The 27144-nt window shown below is 30.6% G+C and overlaps 2 protein-coding genes across 3 annotated transcripts; one reads left to right on the top strand and one right to left on the bottom strand.

Annotated features, from left to right (window-relative positions):
- Positions 1–589: 589 nt before the first annotated feature.
- Positions 590–5341, top strand: LOC149060714 (uncharacterized). Its single transcript, XM_089216514.1, has one exon. It carries the CDS (start codon positions 812–814, stop codon positions 2087–2089), a length of 1278 nt encoding a protein of 425 aa, XP_089072640.1. The 5' UTR covers positions 590–811; the 3' UTR covers positions 2090–5341.
- Positions 5342–11100: 5759 nt separating this feature from the next.
- On the bottom strand, positions 11101–23336 carry LOC107168778 (Protein phosphatase regulatory B subunit well-rounded). Of its 2 annotated transcripts, XM_015518301.2 has the most exons (12): positions 22724–23336; positions 20765–21255; positions 20423–20645; positions 18753–18949; positions 17411–17512; positions 16421–16513; positions 15165–15295; positions 14549–14608; positions 14241–14454; positions 13810–13929; positions 12982–13211; positions 11101–12925 (listed from the first exon to the last, which is right to left on the bottom strand). In XM_015518301.2, exons 3-12 carry the CDS (start codon positions 20640–20642, stop codon positions 12706–12708), a joined length of 1587 nt encoding a protein of 528 aa, XP_015373787.1. In that variant the 5' UTR covers positions 20643–20645; positions 20765–21255; positions 22724–23336; the 3' UTR covers positions 11101–12705. The 2 variants fall into 2 exon arrangements, with proteins under 2 accessions (XP_015373787.1, XP_015373786.1); XM_015518300.2 differs by having other exon boundaries at positions 20423–21255.
- Between the last annotated feature and the right edge of the window lie 3808 nt (positions 23337–27144).

Here is a 27144-nt window from a genome sequence, read left to right as displayed (position 1 = left end):
GTATAAAATTATAGCCACACGGAGACTGCAGAGAGCGGAAAAAAAGCGAAAGCGCTGCACAAATGGGGCGGCGGCGGTGGCGGCAGCGTAGTGGCGAAGAGGAGATTTTTATTCGCATGCCGCGCGCCGCCGCGATTTTTATCAACTAGCCACCCACCCGTGGCATGACGCGCGCGCGGTGCCGTAGTGCACGTAATGTGCAATGTAGTGCCGCCGAACGGCAGCTGCAACGGCTGTGGCACGCGTCCCCCTTAATCCACCCCCAGTTCACATGACCCACCGACAACAAAGGTATCTACGCGCGCGCTCACACACACAGACGCGCGCTCGTGCACAATAGAATTATTATAATATTACATAGACGTGGTGGGCGCTCGCGTTGTTTATTGTTATTATTGTTATTGCCGTATATATACCTACGCGACTATACGTCACAGCACAACCACCGCCGATGAGTGTTACTGGGCGGCAGTGGGCACCGGGGTCCTGCCCCCTGCAACGGTCGGCGGCCGCAGTGATTGGTCGGTGGCGGCGGCGGCGGTGGTGGTATACTCGCGCGCCGCCGATAAACGGTACGCGGACTACAACAGGCCACCACCGCCGCCGACACCACCTCTGTTATACCACGCCAGCTAGTGACACCAGCAGCAGTCGGCAGTCACGCACCGCAACAGGAGCGGCGCGCACCGACGAGATAGACACGCGGCGCCGTCAGTACTGCAGCCGTAGCGCGGGATCCCGAGGCGTCTAAGTGCATCAAAGCGATCGCATTCTATATCCACCCACGACACAGCATTATTATTAACGCGCAATGACCGATTACGCGCAGGCCGCGGCTGCGGACCCGTCGTGGACGTGGTGGATGACCACGGCTGCGGCGGCCGTGCGCATGCGGAACCTCCAAAACCACCATGGAGACGTAAGCGGTGGCAGCGATATGGACGACGAATACGCTGGGCCCGGCGGGAAGCGACAGCGGATCGGCGACGTCAAGGACGAGTATTGGCCGGTCGCCTTGGACCGCAACGAACGCGGCGCACTGCTGCTGCGACATCGACTGGAGACGACGAACGACACGTCGTCCGCGGGCCCACTTGACTTGTCTGTGAAAGCTACGCTGACGACAACGGCTACGCGCATAGTGGACGGACGATTGGGAGCCGGCGGCTATCCGAAGGCCGTCACACCGGAAAAACGACCGGTCGCTACTGCCGCGAGCGCAAACCGCGGTAAATCTTCCAAGAAATCAGCGACCGGCGGTACGGCGGCGGTAACGACGGCGATAAAAGCGGCCACACGAAAACTGCTACCGCAACTCATGCTCGATCGCCACGTTGACAGGTCGTCGCCGGTGTCCGGTACGATAATCGTACCGGCCCCCCTCGAAGAACCGATGGCAGCTGGCAGTAAACGGCTGATGTCCACCTCGTCGTCGTTGTCATCGTCTTCGTCGTTATCGTCACCTCCGTACCCTGCGCAGGCAGACTGCGGTGGACAGGACGGTGACCCGCGGGACGACGAATACGACGGTGGTGACATCGACCCCGAGTTCAACATCGTTGTGGCCACCGACGAGGCCCGTCGCCAGATTGAGAGCATCCCCAACGCGCTGGGCCCGTACAGGTGCCGGCTGTGCGGCGTCCGGTACGCCGACGCCTTCGCGCTAGCCCGTCATCGGTGCCGGTGCATCGTACACGTCCGGTACACGTGTCCCGAGTGCGACAAGGTGTTTCAATGTCCGGCCAACTTGGCGTCGCACCGTCGGTGGCACGGTAACGGGGCAGCTGTAAAAACGACTGGCGTCAGCAGTAATCGCAACAAAAACGGCGACAACGGCGGTAAACCCGTCAATACCGCGCCCAATATAGTCAGCGACATCGCCGCAGTCATCGATGCCAGCGACAGTAACTGCAGCAACGTAACGACGGCGCCGGTTACGACTGCTTCGGGATTCAAAAAGAACATATTGCAGCGCGCCGTGCAGGCAGCCGCGGCTGCAGCAGCCAACGATGACAACAACAACGACAACGACGATGGCGACAAAAACGACAGGAACTGCAAGAACGACGGCGGTGACATCGCCAAATAATCAACTGCTACGTCGCTATGTTGGGTATTTTATGATATTTATTGAAATTTCACACATTATTTGGTAGGATTATTTTTAATAGTTTTGTACACACATTGATAATTATTTTATTTTTGGTGTAATCACATCCGAGTACACATAATAGCCATTGACCGCCGAAGCCCCCGCGCGCCCTCCGTTGCCACTCTACGTCGTCGCGTTGTAAATATAATGTTCAAATTTACAACGATTATGGTTTTAAGCAGTCTGCGCCTCAAATTTGTATTTAAAAAGAATTATAAACAAATAGATTCTATTTAAATGATTCGATCGTATGCAAAAGCTCTGTTTAGATACAAAATCTCTAAGAAATTATCGATAAAAGATTAACAAATATTGTGTATATTTGTATTACCAACTTTAGAGTATAGCCATAGAAACAATATTCTAGTCAATGTCCTAATATATTTCTAGTCATAAATAATTAAGTATATGTATGCGGTATGTATGAATATATTTCTAGTCATTAATAATTAAATATGTATAGGTATTTTTTATGTATGAAAATAGATTTCTAGTCGTAAATAATTAAGTTTGGGTACCCATTATGAATTATAATATGCGATGTGTATGAAAATAATTCTAGTCATACACGCGTGTATACCTATCATAATGTCTAACACAATGTTAATAGTTTATCGTATATTAAATGTCTAGTCCAACTCGAAAATTATCTAGTCGATTGAAATTTTCCGTAAAAACGAAATTAATTCTAGTCTATTTTATTCATAATTTAAATCATTGATTACTCACCTCCCTTGAAATTAAACTACAGACGCACGCACGCGATTTAACAATTAATCAAAAATCATCTATGTTTCCCATTAAGATAATATAAACAATTTTTTTTTATTCATAATTAATTTATAAGCTTAAACTTTCACGTGGAATAAGTTGTCACTGCTCGGTGGTGCCGGGCATTCAAGTCACCGCAGCGACTTCAGTAAAATACTGCATAGGTAAAATGTAGCCAATTCAAATAAAAAAATTCATAAAAATGACCTATAGTTCTTAATCCGTTACCACCGAGTCGTTTTCGACAGACTTTTGGGACACAAAGCGTCAGTATTTAGATAATAATATTTAGCACCAACAACAACAATAATATGAGTTGTATAATTATATTGTTATTACCTACTGTTATATTTATATGTAAGTTTTTAACTAACTGTTATTTATATTTCATAATTTGTATATAATATATTACGTATTTAAGCATGTGCGGTGGCAGTGATGGTTGTCAGTATATGAGTATAGGTATGTATAATAATTTCGAATGACTAAATTTCACCGCTGCCGCACTTCATATTTAATATAGGAATGTGTATATATTTAACTGTAATAATGTGTATAGGAAGTATACATAAATATTTATTCATTAATTGTATATTATTATAAACAACGCCGTCGTACGGCTCGAGTACGTTCTAGTCATTTATCCCCATATATTATATATTTAGACTGATACCTATATACACATTACACACACACACACATATATATATATATATATATATATAAATGCATGTATGTATAGGTACATCTTATAACCCTTTTGTCCCAAATAAATTTATACTATATTATAAAATTATATGTTTTGTATATATTATCGTATTTTAAGCAATACCTAAATAGTAATAATCTAATAAAATTAGATCCATGTCTAGAAACGAATAATTATTTTAGTCCGTGAAGTTTAGTCTGGTTGAAATAAACTCTAGTCAATACTAAAAATATAGTCAAAATTCAATCTAGTTAAGAATATAAATCTAGTCGAAATTTATGATCTAGTCAACCTATATATTATCAAAATAAATTATAAAAAAGTCTAGTCGAAATAAAATCTAGTCAAGCTTAATCAATATATTATATAGATACTTTACACCAGTATATATGTATTATATAGTCTAGTCACAATAAAATCTAGTCATGCCTTTTTAACCAAGGAATACCTACCTATAATATTTACTTGTACCTATACAGTATAGATGTCATATTATATGCACATTAGTTAGTCAAATAAAGAGGATATAAAAACCTATAGGTAGTTAAAACAAAATCTAGTCGTCAGAAACCAGCTTAGTCAAAAAATGAAGTCTAGTCATAACTCGAAAGAGTTTTATAATAATGTAATTGGCACATATATATAATATATTATGTATGCAGTGCATGAAATATAAATCAAAGCTACCCCCAAACAAAATTAACCACTTCAAAGCTTACACAAAACTAATTGTCAAAACAAACTATTTGTGTTTATTTTTATATTTATTATCAACAAACCTGAGTTAATAACTATTTTATGTTATTTGTGTCAATGAATCTAAAATCCAATTACATAAGTATAACTGGTGTGTTGACAAGTGGCATATTATAAAAAGTAGGCGTGCGTATCGGCGGTCATAATAAATAATATTTTGTGTACAAAAATAAACATAATCTTAAAGTAATTATTGATAATATCAATATATCTACATTCTACATATCTAAATATTACAGTCTACGATATTACCTATCCTAATTATCAATATGGACACTACGTAGGGTACACATTATTATTCATTATTAATAGTGAAAAATATATATATTGTATTATTATGCATAAGATATTTTATTGTAATTTATTATCTACTTAATTATTATATTTATATTTGTAACAGAATTTGTATCGGTCATTCAAACGAAAAATCGTATGGATAACCTATACGATTACCAATAATCCTATATTCTAGGTTTATCGTTTATCTATATAGAATACATATTATATATTATTGAAATATTTATAAATTAATGTATAACCAATTATAATTTTAATTATACTATACAGAATAATATATTTATTTTTATCATTTCGTAGATATTATTTCTATTTTTCATTATAATATGAGTGAAAAACAAATATATTTTATTTTAAAAACTTACTCATATATTACGAAACCTAAATGTTTTAATTTTTTATTGATCATATTATATTTTACATTACTAAATTAATTATTAATTTTATCATAACCTAAATATGTATTTATTTATTTTGTACTATTTCATACTTAAGTAAAACTTAATAATATTTTCCATTTTTCGTCTAAAACACATTATTGTTACAAATTTTGCATCCTATATATTTATTGTTAACATTTTTGCACAAATTATATCGTAGGTACGCGTATTAAAAAAAATTTAAAACAACCACTATTATTACTATTACTGTCCTACATTATTATTTTATTTATTATTATTATTATTATTATTATTATGATTATTATATGCATATATTTATAATAATATTTTATTTGAAATAAATACAGATATATAATATATAATACGTTTTTTTAATTTAATACTCAATAACATCATCGCATATTGTACTTAATGTATAGTATCAATCTCCATCCCTAAGCATAATAACAAGTCACCTAGGCAAGGAACCCTATGTCTCGATACCATGTAAAAAAAAAGGCAGGGATGGCTTTTTAGACATGGCTGGAGCGGTAGCTAAATCATAACTTTCAGAAAACTTTATAGTATGATATTATAATGATTCTTTGTAATTTTGTTAGTTACAGTATATACCTTTTAAATAGGAGTTTGGGAGGGGGTCACGTCCGCTAGGTTCCCTAGAATCCACCCCTGAACTAAGGTATGCATAATTTAATGGTGTATGTATCTTCTAATCGTGATAGTCGTCCACAGAGTGCGAACTGCGTAGTGAATAATGCATACGTAGCTAAATAGTACGTAGGGGCTGATGGAATTTCAAATTTTGATACATGCAAGTATCTAGTATTGGCAGTATTTGTTAACTACAGTATCTACGGTATGACTGGATAAATACGGGTGATGTTCGTTTGGGTGAAAATATTATAATGTTTACGACCAAAACATTAATAGTCTGTTTGGAAGACTATCATTTATAACTAGAGTAAGGATGTTGATGACCTAAGAAATACAAAATAATGCCCTAAAAAAAAAATGCAAAAAGCCCTAAAAAAGTGCAAAATGCACTAAAAACTTCAAAAAATGACCTTAAAAATAATCTGAAATACTAATTAAGTGAAAAAATGTATTTATAAATAATAATTTTTATTAGAGATATGGGCATAAATAAATTTAAAAAAAAAAAAAAAAATATAAAAGTAAAATATAAATAAAAAAAAAATTATATTAATATTTTCATTATTAGTGTTAGGATGTTGATGTTATAATAAATTATAACTGTTAAGGCATGTGAAATTATTTTTACCTGCGTAAAGTAAAAACCTGGTGACTGATGCGAATTTTTTTTTAAATAGGGTCCATTATTATTAAAATTAAGAATTCATTATGAAGTACCTATTTATTGTGTCTCTTGATGTGTATGGTAAACGATCATAAACCTCACATAATACACTGATTGTTTTAATATAGGTACAATTTCAACTTAATAATGATTTATTGTAGGTAGGTGATTCATTTTTCAAAATTATTTCAATGAAATTAATGAATGATTATGTTATTTGAAATTAAAAAAATAGGTGCATATTATAAATTATTTAATTGTACATTTTTTAACTGTACAATATTTCTCCTGCATTGCAAGCACATTTTTTAGTGCCTCACAAGTATTAATACATATTCATCGATTGAAGCCTTGATGACCCACTATTCCTAGGTCCATTACCCAGCAACCCTAACTTCAAATTTTGATTCGAAACCTATATAAGGCTATATAAGTTCAGCTATATATATTGAGCCTATATGAGCGTTTCCTCGGCACCACCCAAATCAAAGAAGGGATAGTTTGAAACCGTTGATTCACCTTTCACTATTCACAAGATCAGGGACGGACTGGGATATAAATCTGTACTTATGTCGGTCCTTTATGCAAAACATATAACTTCAAATTTAGGTACCTACACAAATATATTTATAACTAATAAATTAATACATTAATTCTTTAGTTTAATGTTTTAGAGGCACTATCTACTTTATTGATTATGTCATCTGTACCTATCGATATCATGTTATCATATTATCTTACGGGATACTAATCTGTAGTCAAACCCTTAGGCTTAGATCATATACTAGAATCGTCTTAAGCACAATAATGCACATATTTAAACTATGAAATAAACTGACTAAAAAATTCGTATAAAAGTATGGAACAGAGATCTCGATCTCTTTTTTTATTTTGTGTTGGTGTAAGGGAATCCAGACATAGTAATATTACTTTAGGTGACTGTAAGAGTTTTACAGCCTTCTCTGCTTTTTCATTACCTGCTATATTGCTATTTCTAGGAATACACATAAAAATATATGTTTACCAGCGGATCGTGCTGTGTAACATGAATTTTTGAATATCCCTAGTTATACCGGAAAGGTTGAATGGGTTTTTAAGACTTTTTAATATACTCGTACACGAACTGAGTGAAATATTTGACTACTTCTCGTATGGCTAAGATCTTGGCTGTGTATTTTTACGTTGTTTTAGAAAGTTTAAGTTAGATTTCAATGTTGCCACATTAGATTGCTCCTCCTACTCTTAGGTTTGTTATTGATGCGTCGGTGTAAATCTGTGTGTGAAGTCCAGCTTGGGCTATAATTTCACTGAAAAAGTATTTATATAATTTAGGATTTGTATATTTTTTGGAAGGTGATACAGTTTAAGATTAATATCTCATGAGATAAACCATGGCACTGAATGCTGATAAATGAAGGTATGATCTGGTCTAGATTGAATATATTTTGTAAGTTTTGAAATAGATTTTTTGGAAAAGTGAAGATTCCATGTGGAGTTCTATTTATTTAGGCTACAAGTAGGAATTTCTGATTTAACCAGATAGTCAGTGTTAGAGAGGATAATCCTATATTACATATTGAGGTGGCAAAATTCATGAATATTGGATAGATTTCATAGTAACAAAATAAAATAATATGAGACATAAAAAATTGCATAACAAATACTTAAAAAATTTACGGCTTACATGTAAAATGTAAATGGAGAGATATCAATATAATAAGTTGTCATACTCCAACTAAAAAAAAACTAGAAGACATTTATGACAGTATAAGTGATATACCTTACTCTCAACTCTTAAGATTAAAGTAAGTTCATCGAATGTCGAGATCGACAAGAAACAAGAATTCAAACCTACAATAGCGTGAATTAACTTATATAATTTGCGATATACAAGAATATGGCTATAAGTAACTCAAATTTCGCCCATAAATACATAAGCAAACCCAGATTTCACCTTATGGATGTGTATAAAAAACCTACAGATCGAAAACATGGTGGTGGATGAACAACTTAAGAAGTATACAATAAATGAGAAGTTATTTTGGGATGAGTAGTCATTTAGAATTTCTTGGTAAAAGAAAATCGGTGCATAAAATTATTTACCAAATGAAACCAAAAAAAGAAAAATATTCTGTAAGTTCAAAAGACGAGATGAACAACAATATAAAACTAGAATACCAAGAACACTAAGAACAGTAGACAAAATTAGAAAAAACAATGAAAGAGAAACTAAAAGCAAAAGTTATAATGGTAACCTATAAAAAACCCAAGAGTAGATTGCATGGAAGTATCAGAAGTTTTTTTTTTGCAACTATAAAACGAATCATTAAACCAAAACTTTAAATAAATCAAAAACCATGATGGTGAAATACGAATGGACCCTAAAGAAAAAAATTAAAAGATGAAAACAACATTTCATAGAATTGTTGAACGAGGATATTTCATTTTAAAGAGAAGTGAATATATCAAACGAGTTAAACAAAGTGACAAACCAACAATAAGCACTGAAAATTTCAGACTGTAAATACCGGCCGGGATCGGATAATATATGACAGGGAGCTTGAATGAAGCGATTAATAATAACGTAAATTAATAAGACAAGTCAAGTTTTTAGTACAAAACTAAAACTGAAATACTAAACTATCGCTCTTAAACATAGATTATTATGTATTTGCGAATTTGCGATGATATTCATGAATCAACAACATCATACGTAGAGGAAACTTGAGGCGAGTTGTAGTAACTTCTGAAAAGGAATAACATACAACAATACAACATAAGAATTTAGAACAGCTCTCAATCATAATCTAACTAATAGAAAAAAACAATATGAATATCACCAAAACATTTGATTATTAATATGCAAGCCTCAATTTTCGAAAAATTGAACGTCTTCCAGTATTTATGAGCTATACTGAGGATAAAAATAAATGGCCAAACTCTCCAAAGAGACAAGATCGTAGATAACAAAAGCTGAAACACCTTTACTCAAAATTTTCAAATCAAAATTATATTTTTTTTTTAAGCTTGGGATTATACAACAATATATCCAACGCGTATATTATTGCGAAATGTAGACTACCACATCAATACCAATTAAAAAAAAACTAAGATGTTTAGAAAAAATATATAGAAGACAATTTATAATTAAGATACAGAAGGAAATTTAACAAAGAAATCAAAATAAACGGTATCAGTGATTAGCTTCGAAGATAACAGAGTATTGAATGATTGGAACACGTGATGCGGATAAGTGAGAAAAATATAAAAAAAATACAGAAAATATGAATTGGAAACGAATGGCGAAAATACTTTGAGAATAAACCAGAAAAAGATATCTGAAAGTTGTCATAGAATAGTATTTTCACAGTAGTATAAAAGTATAATATATAATATAATAGTACCTTAATAAAATAGGAAGATTCAAGTCTGTGACAGTAGAGAAAACTTTAATATTTAAGAAGTAGATGATTTAAAGTGGCTTTGTATTTGTATTAACATATGGTTTAAAATCCATATTCATAAGTATTCCAACAGCCCTAACTTTTTTAGTTTACAATTATTTTAACCTAACCTAGCATCCTAACGAATAAAGTTATACAATTCTATAAATTTCGATCAATAATTAAATATTATAAATCATAACATTTTTACAAGACTAAAATCTAGTCAACAAATATCCTATTATCCAGAGTTATAACTAGATAACTGTTTCAATAAGGAAACCACTTCCATATGAATGGCCTTAAACTAATGAATAAATATGGCAAATTTATGTTCAGCAGAACATTTGATACTGAAATTGTTAATTTTAATACTTAATTTTCTTAACCTATTATCAGATTTATAGAATATGATATAATCTTTTTGAAATTTGTTTTTTAGAAAATTTTCATTTTTAAGCGAGATATGAACATTTTATATTGCAATATTTATAAATATTTTTCATGGATCAAATTGAAAAAATATGGTTAAAATCATAGAGCAAACAGATCATCCTATTACTTTTAAATTTCATACTGGAAATAAAAGTATTGTAACTAAAAACACAAAATTGATTTAACAAAATATGTCAGGACGGTACATACAAAAGAATTGTCAATGTTCATAAATAATCAGACATATTGGATTTAATATAAAACAATAAAGTTAACCTTAATAATTAATAACTGATTTTTAAAAACTAAAAGAATGGACTGTTTTTTTTTTAATAGAAAATTAAATTTTCATTTAAAATTAAAACATCAATAGAAAATAGTAAGGTAGAAACCCGATACAGAAGGGTTGTAGATGTTAACTTTTAGAGATACTTTACCATAATATACCATTTAAAAGCAATGTTTAATAAATGTAACAAACATTTTGGATAATATTGAATAATTAACTTTTTAAACCAGCAATTTCATTTTGCTAAAACTACAAAAAAATCTTAAGTGAAAAGTTAAAACAGTATTAATTTAATGATTATTTTAAAATTTCTCAAAAACTATTATGAATTTTGATATTTGATATGTAGACCTCCCCATACAATATAGGTTACTGTAAATTAATAATAATAAAAAAAAAATGAGTCGTAATTTTTTTTTTTAATAATATTTTATAATTTATATAATTACAGTAATAATTATGATGATCTAATGATAGTAATAATATAGTAATATAAAATAATTGTGTGTATCTTCTTTGTGTTTATGTATTATATAATATTTTTCATCTTAACAAACACACACACACACACATACACACAGACAAATACATATATTTAATATGTATATATGGAGTGTATGTTTTCTATCTATATGGGTTTTCATTGGCTTTAAAGTTTTAAACTGTCAGTTTTGTACATATACATACATATATATATTTATCTCAGAATATTATAACTCTCGTGATCGCATGCGCATTAACGACAACAAATAATAATAATTTCGTTATATAATATTAATTTATAAACTACATAAAGACTATAACGCGCGCGAGAAATGAAACTTTCATACGGTTAATATACGTATAATATTTATAATTATTATTAATAATAATAGTAGTAGTAGTAGTAGTAGTAGTAGTAGCAGCAGTGGTGGCAGTAGCAAATGCAAAGTAGCTATTAGTTAAGGTTAATGTATTGGCAACAACACTATTAAAACATATTTTATTTTTAAAACAATTATAAAAATCATATCATAAAAAACACAATAGGAAAAGAAAATTGCAGTAACATAAGTGGAGCAATAATGAACATCAGTGATCATAATTGAAATATCATTGTAAAAATGATACAGAACCACCATCAAATAATGGTTTTTCAATCATTAAATTATGTACAGATGAGAATGTGTGAGATTAGCTAATTTAAGTATTTTGTTATAAAATTATATTGTTAAGCTCCTATTAATAACACCATTACCATTTTTATTACTACTACTACACTTACTGCTACTACCACCAGTTCTACTACCACTATTGCTAACGGTTAAGAATGTTTACATGATAAATTATATAATATATATATATATATATATATATATATATATATATAATTAAAAAATAACAATTTTTAATATTTAATTATCCTAATATTATTTACACACGCAAACGCTTACACAGGGGAAGAGGGTTAAATCTAATTTAATTAAATTTACATTGAAAAATCGAAAATTAAAATTTTTATAACGCCACATTTTGCATTAGTAATACGCGTTTACACATGTTGATTGTTATTGTGATTAAATCAAATCAATAGAATAATAGCAATGATAACATCACTTTATGAGTACATATTCAAACAATTCACATAATATACATTTAATAAAATAATAAAATGCATGTTAACATGATTTACATCACATATGAAATTAATCATCAATATTTCATTCTATATCAAATTCTTTTACACATAAAATAAACATTCATAGAGCATTCAAATATGTTATATTCTACTATTTTAGCATTCATCATAATTTCTTTTTCTCAAATGATGTTTTTATTGTAAAACATGATTTTAATGTGGAGCATATGTAATCACATATTACCATACAAATACTATTGAAAATAAAATATACACATACAAACACACCACAGCAGTATATGCGCACCGATAACAACATTGTACGTTCATTGCATTATCTCAAAATTCCACCACATTAAATCATAACATTTTGATCTTTAATTGTACACAACTTTAATACACATGCATACATATGAATGTGTGTGTATATAAATATATATATAGATTATACATATACATGGACACATGTGTGTATTGAATTACAAATATTAATTATCGCTGCTACTACCACTCATACTACTGTTGTTGTGCTGCAATTGGAGATGCTGCTATTGGTGCAGCTGCCGTTGTTACAGTTGTTTGTAGAGAATCCAAACTATTGTTACTACTAGTCTTATTATTATTATCTACTGATATTAGTGATGCTGCAGATGGTTTACCACGGCCACTAGATGATATTTCGAGTTGTGCCAATCGTTTCCATAACTCTTCACGTTCTGTTTCCTTTTTCTTCTCTCTGTAAAAAAACCACACTATTGTAAAACATATTACACAATACTGTTACGTTTTTACTTTTGTCGTTCTGCTTTATAATTAGCAGTTAATTCGTCAAAAAGTTGACTATTCATTTCCATGAATGTTTTCAGTACATTATAAACTAATGCTACAATGGTTTGATTCCAATGTTCTTTACTGATACGGTATAGCGCTGGAAACATGATTGGCATGATTGTCTGGTTATTTTCTTCGATCAGACTCATAATGTATTCGTTGTTCCACAAATATAGCGCTCGTTCGGCAACCTAAATTCAAAAATACCATTATATAATGAAAACAGTTAAACAATCAAAAAATTATAAATTGCAAAGTTTATACTAAGGTTTAGTATTATAATTAAATAATAAATTAGAAACAATACACCTTCTGATAATCATTCTTAACTTTCTTAGACTACAAAAAATGAAACTAAAATCAATATCTGATGATCTGTAAGTATATTATTTTTTTAATTTCACAACACTTTTTTTTTAATAAATCTTAATATCATCTTTTTTATTTAGTTTAGCTTTCATCATAGCATGTGTACAATTTTTTCTATGCTCATATGCTTAATATAACTGTTATTACAGATTGTATAAGTTTAAATTAATCTTAAATTAAAAAATTCTATGTTGTTGTAGTTAATACACAGTTTTCACATAAACTGTAAATCATTTTTTTTTTGTATTTTCAATATACAAAATTAAAACTAAAATCAAAATTATTTTATTTTTAAAACCTAAATCAATACTGAAAAAAAAACTATTGAGCATTGGTACTGCAATTAAATAGTAGATATTGTATATACAATTTTTTTCTAAAAAAAATATAATAGAAACATTGTAATTAAAGTAAACATGCCTGAAAATGAGCACTGGATACGCAACGAGCAATTTGTTTAAATAGATGAGTTTCAATTTTTTGAAATTGTAATGGTTCAACAACATCGAGTATTTCTTCCATTTCACCGAGGAACATAACCTGTAAATCAAAAGTTTAAATTATAATTAATTAACTATTACACACAAATAATAAAAAATAAGTACTATTAATAAAAAACGTTAATATTGTTGAAAATTGTATTATTATTATTTACAATGATAAATAATCTTCTATAGGTAATGTAGTATTTTATTAATTTAAATCCATAAATTATTCCGTTATACAAAAAATAATTTGGGAATCATCCAATTCTTCAGTTAAAATAATTTGCAAAATATTTATAACAAATATTAGGTAATTTTTAATATATTTAAAATCTATTAAATGGCTAGGGTTATCTATTATATTACCTCTTTTAGGCTACAAGTTTTCGGCCAATACTTGAGTAGGCCTCGAATGACAGATTCAGTTAAAGAACTATCTTTTTCAATAAATTGAACTACACAGTACGCTAATTGTGCATGGTACAGACTTAAACATTTGACTTTGTGCAGAGGTATAAGCACTTTAACCAGGAACTGCTTGTGTTCGTTCTTCAAAGGAAGTGCAAACCCATTGATAATGCTAATGTGGGCAAAAAATTTGTTTATATTAACTTGATTAAAATTAATTTACATTTAAATTGTAAATTTGAATAATAAATATTAAAGTAAATTACCTTCCTAATATTTCTAATAGTTCACCAACACCATTGAAATGTTCCGTTTCATAAATGAACCTAAAATACACAATTTATTTTGATTAATTTAACAATAATAATTTAAGATATTAAGAGTATGTAACAGTGGTATTTATTGTCTCCGTCATACCAGTGCATAATATAGCAAATTTACGCTCAGCAGAACACTTGTAGCTCCTTTAGTTTAAAAATTACAGTGAATCGACCTATTATGAAACTTGATGGTAAGTACATTATCTGTGTTTGTGCGTTGGTTTTTTACAATAATTTAATTTTTAAGTGAGTTATGAGCATTTTTAATGTACTGTATATTATATGATCATAACTCACTTAAAAATTAAATTATTGTAAAAAACCAACATACAAACACAGATAATGTACTTACCATCAAGTTTCATAATACGTCGATTCTTTATAATTTTTAAACTAAAGGAGCTACAAGTGTTCTGCTGAGCGTGAATTTGCTATATTACGCACAGGTAAGACGGAGACAACAAATACCACTGTTATGTACTCTTAAGATATATTTTTGAAAAAAATCAAGTACCTATTTTCTTTTTACTAATTATATAATTCATTATATACAAATACAAACCTTAAAAATATATTGTTGATTTGCTTGCGAATAAAAGCACGCAAGCCCAGGAATTTTCCATAAATGCGATGCAACACAGTCTTGAGGAAATCTCTCTCCCGTGGATCCTCCGTATCAAATAATTCAAGGAGCTATGTAATATATTAAATTAATTATTAGAATATTTTTAATTATTATAAAAGTATACTATTTTTAAATTTTATTTAAATACTCATTTTAATCACAATGATCTGAACATCAGACGGTCAAATCAACTACATAATCATTAGACAAAAATTATTACCAACAAATAAATGTTTGAGTCAAAATTAATTGGAAATATTAAATATTGATTACTGGTAAATAATGAATATAATAACTAACAATTATCAATTTATCTTATTAAATCTTTTTTAAAGTCACAATGTATGTTAGGTTTTATTTTAAAGGTTTATTATTATTTCAATATCACTGACTGCTAATAATATAAAATCTTCAATTTCAGAGCATGTTAAGAAAATTTTACGGACAAATTAGTGTCTATTAAGAATAGGTGGCTTTTGATTGGTTCTCGAAAAGTCTAGTCACAGCTATATCACACAATCCAAAATAAGCACATCACTATATTGCATTTTTTTTATAAGTAGTATTATATAACATAGTACATTTTACTCAACAATTAAAATCAAGCAATAAGTCAGTAAGAGGTGATATTAATTGAATAAGCACAGCATATTATTATGGTTTCTACTATGTTGTGTAATAAAAATAGGTGTTAAAAAGTGGAATCAACTAACTGTGAATGAAGTGCTAATTTATGTGCTGTTATGGTCTTAATGTATGCAAATTAAGTATGAAAATAAGATACTAAATAGTATGGTTTTTATTTTAAGACAGCTAATATTGTTGAATTATAATATTATTAATTGTTTAATAAAATTATACAAATAAATTTCAATTCCAATTTACAAAATTCAAATTATCATTCACAATTTTATTATTCAAAATATTATGAAACATTTATGATCATTTAAAAAAGTACAACTTGGGGTGAATAATACATAAGCTATAAAATATTTTACATTAAAACAGTATCACAACAAGCTGTAACTACTTTGTCTAAACAGTGTCTACTTGTATATGAAATTATTGAGTAGTTAAAATAAGGTATGTACTCACTACACTTATTTTCATTATATAAATATGTTCATAGTTAGTAATAATTAATAAAATATTTATACATTCTCAATATTTTTATTCTTGTCAGTAATTTTTACCTGCAACACAAATTTCTGATCAATGACTTTCTTGCCAATGGCTGGTTGAAAGTCTGGAGATTCCAAAAAGCGTAAAAACAATTCATAAACAAGCTAAAAAAAAAAGATTAATGATTAGAAAACTACCACAATATTCAAGATAAATAAATGTCAACTATATGAACAACTATAAATTATTAATTATCAGTGTGTTATCATAATGAAATGTATTTTTTTTTATTAATACTTTTTCTATAATATTTCCATCTTAGTGTTTGAATCTAAAAATATTAAGGGTTCTTGGATACAGAAAGTTTTATCTCTACTTAATTATAATACCACTTTTTTTATAATCTAATAACCAACTTAGAATAAATAACAGTGTAAAAAAAAATATTTACTATAAATCAATATAAATTTATTTAATAATATTGACTAATAATCTATTTTAACTATCTAGCTCAGCCATACTCAGCCTTTTTTTTTTATTTGGGCCACAAAATATTTTAAAATATTACACAGACTGAAAGTTGAAATGAACAGAACGAGGGTTAAAAATAAATAAAAATAAATTTATATTTTGTGTATAACATGTGATAAGATAAAATACATAAAAATCATTAAAAAAATATAAATAGTGAAAATACCAAAAACGTAATCATCCTAATCGCAATAGCATAGGACACACTTTCATTGTTCTTTTATACTTATATTAGTTATAAAATTTTTTTATAAATTATTCAAAGAGTTCTGTTTAGGTCACATATAAAAACCATTGGCAGCCTGCAAGTTGAGTATTGCTGATTTATCTTATAACTATTTAACAGAATAAATAAAATAGAGAAAAATTCAACATAATTAATAAGACACCACACACGCATATCTGTGTTTTGTTGAAAGTTTTTTAACGATAATTCAGTTTTTAAGTAAGTTATGCGTGTATAATAAATTGTAAATTAAAAAAAGCTCATAACTATTTGTCTTTCTTATTTAATAAATGCATATATTTACTGTTAAATGAGGCCATGATGCTTCTAATGTAGGATCATCTTCTTCAGGATCAAAATCTGGATTATCACTGGGCGGCAGTGTTCTGAACAAATTTGAAGAAATCTAAACAAACAATGAATTATAGAATAGTATTTTCAAGAATCAGTTGTTTTTTCATTTTTATTAAAATAATAGTTAATCAGAAAAAATTAAGGGTGTAATAATCAATACTGATTTTGTCACAGCTAAAATGTTCAGTGATTGATAAGCATATTATAAAATCAACATAAAACAATTCATAATTTATATTCAACCAAATATTCTCCTTTAGCCTTCAACTATGAGTATAGGATAAAAATTATTACCCCTGACCACTTATTGTAATACAAGCATTATCACAAGATATATCGCTTAACAATTTTTATTTAGTGTACTTTTCTAAATATAGTTTGTCGATAGTAATATAGTATTTCAAAAATAATTTTTAAATCAATGTCACTGCTAAGGATAAATGTTTCAAGGTAAGTCTGAATTTAGCAACTACTAATTTTACATGCATAATTGTGTTTAGTTTTTTTATAAGCCTTGTTTAGTCATCATTTTCAGACACTTTTGTAAAAAAAAACTAATTTTATTTTGTTTGAAAAAACTAACTAGGTTACTTATATTTGGAGCAACAAATCAAGAGATGATTAAAATCTCGTTAAAAATTGTATTTCGTCATAATAACGACAATCAACATATGATTAAATATATGAACAATGTCCTAAGAATTTTGAAATATATATAAAAGTTAACATATAGGTATGGTAAATTAAACTATCTTAGTAAAATGTTTTACCGAAATATTCATTAATCAATTATCTGATTTAAAAATAAAATGCTACTCGTGTTGTGTCATCTCAAGAAAATCAAGCAGTTTTTAATCAATCAAGGGTTAAAATTATTCTAGACTGAAAAGTTTAAAGTTAATCACTCACGTAAAATCTAGTATAATCAAATTCTTAAAACTAATTATTTAAAGAACTCTCGTGCAAATTTCAGGGAATCATTTTTTAATCAAGCCATAATACAATAATATAAAACAAGTAAATACTTGTTAACTAATATTAAGAATTAAGAAAATAAATTGGTTAATATTTAAAAATACTTAACTTATAACAGTTAAATTAAATATTTGATGATAGAAAACCACAAAATAAATATAATGGCAACTTGTGGACTATGGCTAAAATATGATTACCTTTTTAGTTTTTGTTTACAAAATGATTCTAATTAAATAGTTACATTTTTAAAAAATAAAACGAAGAGAGATGATTATTATTTAAAAAAAAACATCTTAGAAGTATACTATGTTTCATACCATTTTAATGATTTCTGGATACATATTTTCTGTCAATACACCCCGTGACGTTGATACATAATCAACCAGTTCATTTAATGTATCACGCTTTATTTCCTTGCCCTTGAGTTCTGCCATGGGATCCATAAAATCAAAAGGCACTGAACACTGTCGGAGTTTTCTTATCATTAACTCTTCTTGTTCCTGAGCAGTTACATCTGGAGAAAAAAATTGCATCTGAGTAAGAAAAATTCAAATGATTTTATAGTGTGTATCGTATATGTACTTATGTTGTATATACCAATCACACAAATCACATAGACTAATGATAAACATAATTAAAAACTTTACTATAATCATAAATCATCTTTAATACTAACAAACAGATTGTTAAAGTTGTTTTTTTCTTAAAGAAATTGGATGATAAAATAAAACAAATACTTATAATATTTAAGTATTTAAACTTTAAGCAGGGCTTAACAATTTTATGAACTTAATTTTAGTAGCATTACCAGTCATTTTTTATTTTTTATTCTCTTTATTTTGTTTAAGTATCATTATTAAAATATATACATATGTGTACAGATCAATGATACAAGCTTCAATTAACTATGCATTATTATTTTATTACTTTAAATTTTTACTATACTAACTAGTCAGACTTGTTTACTTGATTTAATTAATTTAAATATATACACATTATTTTTTAATCCAACATTTGTAAGTGTCTTTAAGGTTATAATTATAGGTACTTAAAAAAAAAATTATTAACACATTTTAAATTAACACTAGTGTAAATAAATTATAAACAAGTACAACTGAAGAAGTACTTTATTATTATTATGGGCTTACTTTATCACAGATCCTTATATCAATAAAAATTATACTTATCGTAATACAAAAAAAGTCTATATAATGTGCTTTATCTATTTTCAATAGGCTAAATAAATGGACTAATAAAAATCACTAATAAATTCTAGACTATATAATATATTTTGTTAACTATTTCTCAAGTTACTTTTTTTAATTACTAATACAGGGATATTTTAGAAAATAAAATTCAAAAATCAATAAGTATATAATATACTCCTGAAATATTCAGATACTGTAGGTATGCCTTAGTAGGCTACATAATATTAACCCTTATAAACCTTGGACAACATTAAAAACTTCTAAAGAGGAATGCTGACCTATGGTATAAGCCTCCTTTAAAGCAATTCTAGACCTCACACGAAATGCCACGCCTAAAAAAACTCAACAACCTGATCAATGGTTAAATATTAATAAATGAATCGTACAAAGCACAATTCCTGAATATCTAAATAATTATTTTTTGATTTTCAAAAATGTTAAAACTATCAAAGGTACCTAAATAAATATGTCATAGATATTGGTTACCAAAAATCGTTACTTTTTTTATGTACCTATATAGTTGTATATTTCAGTATTTTAAAATAACTAATAACCTACCTAAATATGACAAATTTTAATAAACTAATATCTATATAATATATCTTACATTTTTCCTAAATTATCTAATATTGTATTATACTAAATTAAATAAATAGAAAGATGAATCTTATTATGGTTAACTCGTTGAAGAGAAAGAATTGTAAGTTGTGAAAAAAATATAGAAATTATATATTTATAAAAATTAACTAGTAATATTTTTACTGTAAACTTTTACTAACCCTTTAACAATGGTAAAGGCTGTAATTCGACATCTGAACACGTACGGTATCTAGAAGAAGACGATGAGCCCTGTGAACGCTTTGTTTTGCGTTTTAACACAGATATCTTTGTGAACGGGTCGATGCGGTCGACAAATGTTGTGGCCGCACCAGTTGATGCAGTAGTTCCACTGCTAGCAGCACTACCAGCACTAGAAGCAGTAGTCGCCGTGTTTGACATGCTCTATATAAGCAAATTCGAAATCTTTTTTTCTTTTACAGATGATCAGAGCTCAAATAAATTTTTTGTGACTATAGTCAATTAAACGATAGAAACACAATATATATAATGTATATAATTACTATTTTATTAATATTGCTCTTCTTGATATAATTGCATTTTGTTAACTGTATTTCAAGAATAACCTTTTATTTCAGTTAACAACTGTATAAACCAACAACTATTGGCCTATATGAAAACAGTTTGTTTGGATCGTTATTGAGTATTGAAGCAATGAAACGTCGGTGTGGTTTTTGACCGTCGTTTTGTTGATATTTATGATGCTGTTGTGATACAATCAAACTAGCATATTTAATGAACATTGTCCGTATGCCGAGTAGTGACAATTAATTTTTATTGGATTTACTATCACACTACAGTCTTTATAAATAACTTGAAATAATTATGCAGAGAATACAAATAATTTTATAAAAATTATGAAAATGTTAAAATTTGATAAATCCGAGAATAAATCACTAATTGAGATGATTCATTGTTTAGAAACAGTTGTCATAATATTATAAAGCTATCTTATCTTACACGATAAAATAAACAGACATCTTGAATTTTCAACCTGTAAAAAAAAAAAAAATAGTTTTTACATAATATATAAATATTAAACAATATACATTTCAAGAGTAAAAGATAATAACTTATTTTAAAATTTAACTAACATTTAAAATAAATATCAGCCTTGTTATAGTAATTGTCGATATTTATAATGTTTAAAAATTTACATAACTAAATAACAAAATAAAAATTTGTCAAATATCAAAATTAATGCAATGAGATTAAATAAATAATAATATGTATTAACTATTAAAAAACCTCATAGTTTGTAAAATGTCAATAAAGAAACAGTTACCTACTACAACTAATTATAGGTAAACATAGGTATTTCTAAGTTTGTATTCCCACCATAGTGACTATAAAAAATACATATATAATAGATTTATAGACAATAGGTATACATAAAAAGACATTGATACTCATCAATGTGTTGATGTATTAGTTGAGAGCCATTCATATACATTATCCAAGAATAAAGCAGAGCCCATACACGACACATTTAATTTATCATTTTACTTCAACAACAAACTCTGCCATATGTGACCAAAACTGAAGGACTGTTCTATTATACACAGCATGAAATAATCAAAATATGTTTTGATTGTTCAAGCTGATTCAACGACATCCATAACAGTCTGTCATTAGAAATGATCATATGGTGCGAATTGTAGCTGTTAATTTAAACATAGGTATTCGATTATTGATAACCGCTACATTGATGACATGAGATGCAGCACGACTGAATGAATGACAAAGACCATGTATGCACATTCTTCAGTTTCATTTCACTTGAATGAATTCAATTTCGAGTGAGACGGAGAACAAAACTGATTGTGTATGAGGTTGTATAAGGTCTGTTATGCTCAAAACTAATTTTTAATAATCACAAACTGAAACGCGTCAATCAATCTGTAGTCGCGATGCACTTATGCACCACAGAAAGTACACTATGCATTAACGTCGGCGATGAGCATAGATTTTTAAGGTATCTTTAATATCTCACATACCTGCCGCGGCAAACGACAAGTGCATATTCTGTGTACTGAAGATCGCGACTATTGCGAGTTTGCATTTAGACGCCGACCGACCTTATCGTTCTTATCTCACTATGGGTTGTTTTTAACAAATCTCAGTAATTTGTCACAGGCCGACTGACGGGCATGCGAGATCTGCAAATACGGTGGTCGAGTTCAACCTTCACGAAAGAAAACAGAGATCGATGTTAAATTGAAACGAGTACAATGCGCTCGGACCGCGGTGCACAATTACGGTGATTTTATCACCATTAAATTTAAATCGCTAATTTCATCACACACAAAAACGACACTCGCATATTATTAAATATATTATGCACAGTCACACACACACACACACACACGTCCACACGCAAACGATACAAATATTATAATAGGTAATGAATAGTATAATAATAGTAATAATAATAATAATAATAATAATAAAAAATGATGTACCTAGTATGACGAAGCAACCCAATAACAATATATTGTTTGTTGTTTTAACACAGTAACACAATACGTAAGTGCCGCAATGGATGGCGGTTGCAGTGGCGACGGCAAACGTCGAGGTTGTTGTCGCGAGGGCGGGTGACCGACCGACCGGATGATAAACACAACGACGGCAGCAGCGGTGGTGGCGTCGGCAATCGGCACACACGAATGATGTCCGACGGGGACGCGGCGCGAAAAAGAAAAACCGATGGCGGGCCGCGCGTGTGAAAAACGCGTACGCGAAAAACAGTCAACTGCGGCGAAACTGCGGCGACGACGGCAACGAATCGCTCCTGGGCAAAAAGTTCGCACGGCGCTCACACACACACATGCACACACTCAAGTTTATACCACGGTGGCGAGAAAACCGTACATAACTCACGGAACGATGCTATCGCTCTCTAATCACTCACACACACACGTACACAGACACACCGACACACCTGACACACACGCGCGCGCGCGCGCACACACACTCACACAAGCGTACACACTACACTAGCGCACTGGCTCGCGTACGCGCATCGAGACACATTCGCACGCACGTACTCGTACAGACCGCGGCGCGCAAGCCGCCAGTTCTCTCACAGACGCAAAACAGTATTAATGCGTGCGCGCGCTGCCGAAGTGCCGACGCCGCCGATGAGCGGACGGACGCACGCACTCGCCGCTCGCACTGTCGATGGGTACGCGGAGGGCGTCCGCACCCATGACTCGCAGACTCGCACGCATGGTGCAAGTACGCATACACACAAACGCGCGCGCACACACTTAACGACACGACGTTGGTGGTAGTAGTGGCGCTGGCAGTGGTAGTTGTTGTAGACGAACTATTTGTGGTAGTGTGTAGTAGTGAGAGTAATAGTAGTAGTAGTAGTTGTAGTAGTAGTAGTAGTAGTAGTAGTGTAGTAGTAGTGAGACGGTTTACCACCGCGGCACCACCGGCATCGCGACCCCGCGACAGTCATCATCGTCTTAACTCTTATTATTACTACGTACGGAGTATAGATAAGGCTGTTTAAAATATTATTATTAATATAAGTACCTAATGGAAATGATAATACAATATTATGAAGATTACAAAAATATAATTATAATAAAAATATATATGTCGTTTAAACGTTAAAAATTAATGTTTATGACTTATATTTTATATTTCATAACATAATATACAATTAAATTGTCAGTATTTTTCATTATTTTTGCTTAGTAGAATATTATATTAACTACACATTAGAGTGCTGATATACGTGTGCCTCTGTAACTCCACTACCTTGACTCGACCAGCAACACAGTACACTGGTTACTACTGTTACTAGAGTCCATAATAATATAGTAAATAATAAATATAATATCGATGAGCGATAGCACGCGATAAAAAATATTACATTATATTGTTACATTAATAAAAATAGTAGCTACTACGACAAGCTATTATAGTTCTTAATACGTCTTATACGTCATAATAATATATTTATACGAAAATATGCGTTGTTATCGCAATCTGTCCCGACGCTGGTCTACTGCCGTTCTTGTAATTTCGTCGTTATCATAACACCGTCATACCGAACACCGATTATCATTATTTATTGTGCATAGACCGTGTACGCGTGTTGCGTGTACTTATTTTTAAATTTGTCTATATTAGATAGTAGGGGAGAGTTGGTATTATTTAACTACCATCACGTAGGTACTTATCGGACGGTGTTTCATATAGATAATAAAAACTGCAATTTAACACGGTTCCCGTGGGCGCGTTCGTTCTCGATTTGGAGATGAAAAAAAATGAAAAATATCTAGAAGTAACGCAATATGGTAGGTGCCTATATATATTATAGCACGGATACGCTTTTGAATGTTTTTGGCACCGCGCCGGTAACATTTTCCGTTATGTAAGAAACGATGTGACGTGTTTGGTCGTTGGCGGTCGGCGGGAGTCGGGAACAAAAAGTTAATTAAGTACAAAAAATCACCGGGCTCGCTTGACGGCCGTTTTAAATTTAAGATAGTACCTATTATGATGAAATAGGTGTATCGTTTATCATATATACATTTATATATATAGATATTTTAAACGTCTGACGAAAATAAAAATTACCTTCTGGTTACATATAGATTATTAATATAAATAAATGTATTATTTATTAGATGTTATATTATTACCTACTATATTCATCATTGAACCAGATTTAAAGGGGTAAGACTGGTAAGAATGTACAGTTCTGGGCCCATTTATGAAATATTTTTTCATTGCATACATATATAGATATATGCAGGGCCGGCGTTAGAGGTGGGCGACACCCAGTGCGATTAGTGAAAGGGGGGCGCCTCAATGATATAATGTTAAAATTTAAAACAATCAAGGTTTAGAATCTTCTTTTTTTTATTAAAATTAATATAAATAATAAAATAAATAAATAAATGTTAATTGTAATATAATATGAATTTTTTGATTGTTTTTTTTTTATATATGAAATAATGCAATATAATATGTTTATTTATAAGCAGTACAATAAGCATAAGTGATGTTCTTTAAATTTGATTTGTTGACGTAAGTAAAGAAACCATAAAATCATAGCACTTGAATTTTTAATTTAAAATAAAACTACTACTATTTATATGGGGAGGGGCGCATATTTGTTTACTCGCCCAGGGCGCCAGTGACTCTACTGCCGGCACCGGATATATGTCCCATTGCACAATTTTGGTGGACTAAGATTTCTGAGAAGCATTATAGGACATCCAATTTTTAATATTAATAAATTTAGTGGATATCCAAGAGGGTTGAGTGAATTGAGAAATTCAACTGGATAATTAACTACATCATCTACTTCCAGTAACTGAATTCACTGATCTGTATCCCATATTTTTTGCTTTGAAAGAGTCCTATAATATTTTGTTTATGTCCCCTGCTGTATCATTTTTTGATGTCAATATGGCCCTCACACATAACCAGTCCATTGATCTACCTTTAATGTTTTTGATCTCTGGATATATTTTGTCTGTGAGTTCCTTTATAGTTTTTACAACAATACCTAATCAGATCGGCTAAGTAATTTTTTCTTCATATTCCGGATATTTTCCATCTCTTATTTTTAAGAGTAACTCTTAAAACTGCTTAGCAATCATGTATCTTTTTAAATGTACTCGCATATTTATGGTCAAGAAACTTTTTCTATTAAAGGCTACAAATATGAAGACTTGATGCAGGCTACAATTTCATTAGCTCGAGTTCCTCTTGGTACGACTCGTAGAGCTTGTCGAAAATCTCCATCGAGCAGTACCGTGACTCCTCCCATCAATAAATTTGAATTTTTCAGATCCTTCAGACGGTTGTTTAAAGCTTCAAATCCTTTCTTGTGAGACATTGAACTTTCATCCCAAACTATAAGCTTGACATTTTTCAGGACTTTCGCCAAATTTGATTGTTTATTAATATTACACGTTAGGATATCGATGGTGTTCAAATCGAGTGGCAACTTGAAAGCAGAATGAGCAGCTTTTCCTCCATGTAAAAGCATAGCAGCAATTCCTGATGATGCAGTTGCAATTGTTATCCCATAATATGAGCTTCTTACTTTAGCCAAAAGTAGATTGATTTATTGGGTTTTACTGGTTCCGCCAGGAGCATCCAAAAATATACATTTTCCTAAACTTAATTTGATGCTATTTAATATTTGTTTGTAAACAAACCACTGTTCCTCAGTCAACGAGTGTTCATTTTACTTAACAATCTCATGTAAAGCAATTAAATCATAGCTTGTTTCTTTTAAATATTCTCTATTTTCTAACACCCCACAATATCTTGTAGGAGTTGGCAAACCATATTCTTTTAAGCTAACTCCACCTAGATTCAAAGCAAAATCTTCAATTAATACAAAACATTTATTATAAAGTTCATCGTCTGTTAAATGATTTTCCATGTGTTGTCTATGGTATTGTCGCCGAATATCGTCCAAAAAATCGTCCTTATACTTATTCCAAAGCCTTGAAGCGTCCGATGGATTGCAAATTATTAATATTACATTAAATATTAATTAAATGTTAATTAATTTATTGTAGTAAATTTACTAAAAACGACATAAATGTAAAAATAAAATGTCTGTAGGTAATCCATAGCCATAGGCGCCCGCAGAATTTTTTCTAGGGAGGGGGCAATGTTAGGATTTGAGGATAAATATTATAATTTTACTAGGTGTTTTAAAATAATAACCTTTTTTATTATACTCGTATACAATATAATATATTTTATACTTTAAATTTGTTGTATAGTATATAGTAATTTATCTTAAAACATTCAATTAAAAATAATATTTTGAAAAAGCCAGGGAGGCAAATGCCCTAGCTTGCCCCCCCCCCTGCGGGCGCCTATGTTCATAGCCAAT

Source organism: Diuraphis noxia, unplaced genomic scaffold (genome assembly GCF_037042655.1).
Source record: "Diuraphis noxia isolate RWA-SAM2 unplaced genomic scaffold, SU_Dnox_SAM2 contig0001, whole genome shotgun sequence".
NCBI lineage: Eukaryota > Metazoa > Arthropoda > Insecta > Hemiptera > Aphididae > Diuraphis > Diuraphis noxia.
This window is presented reverse-complemented; position numbering and strand designations above follow the sequence as displayed.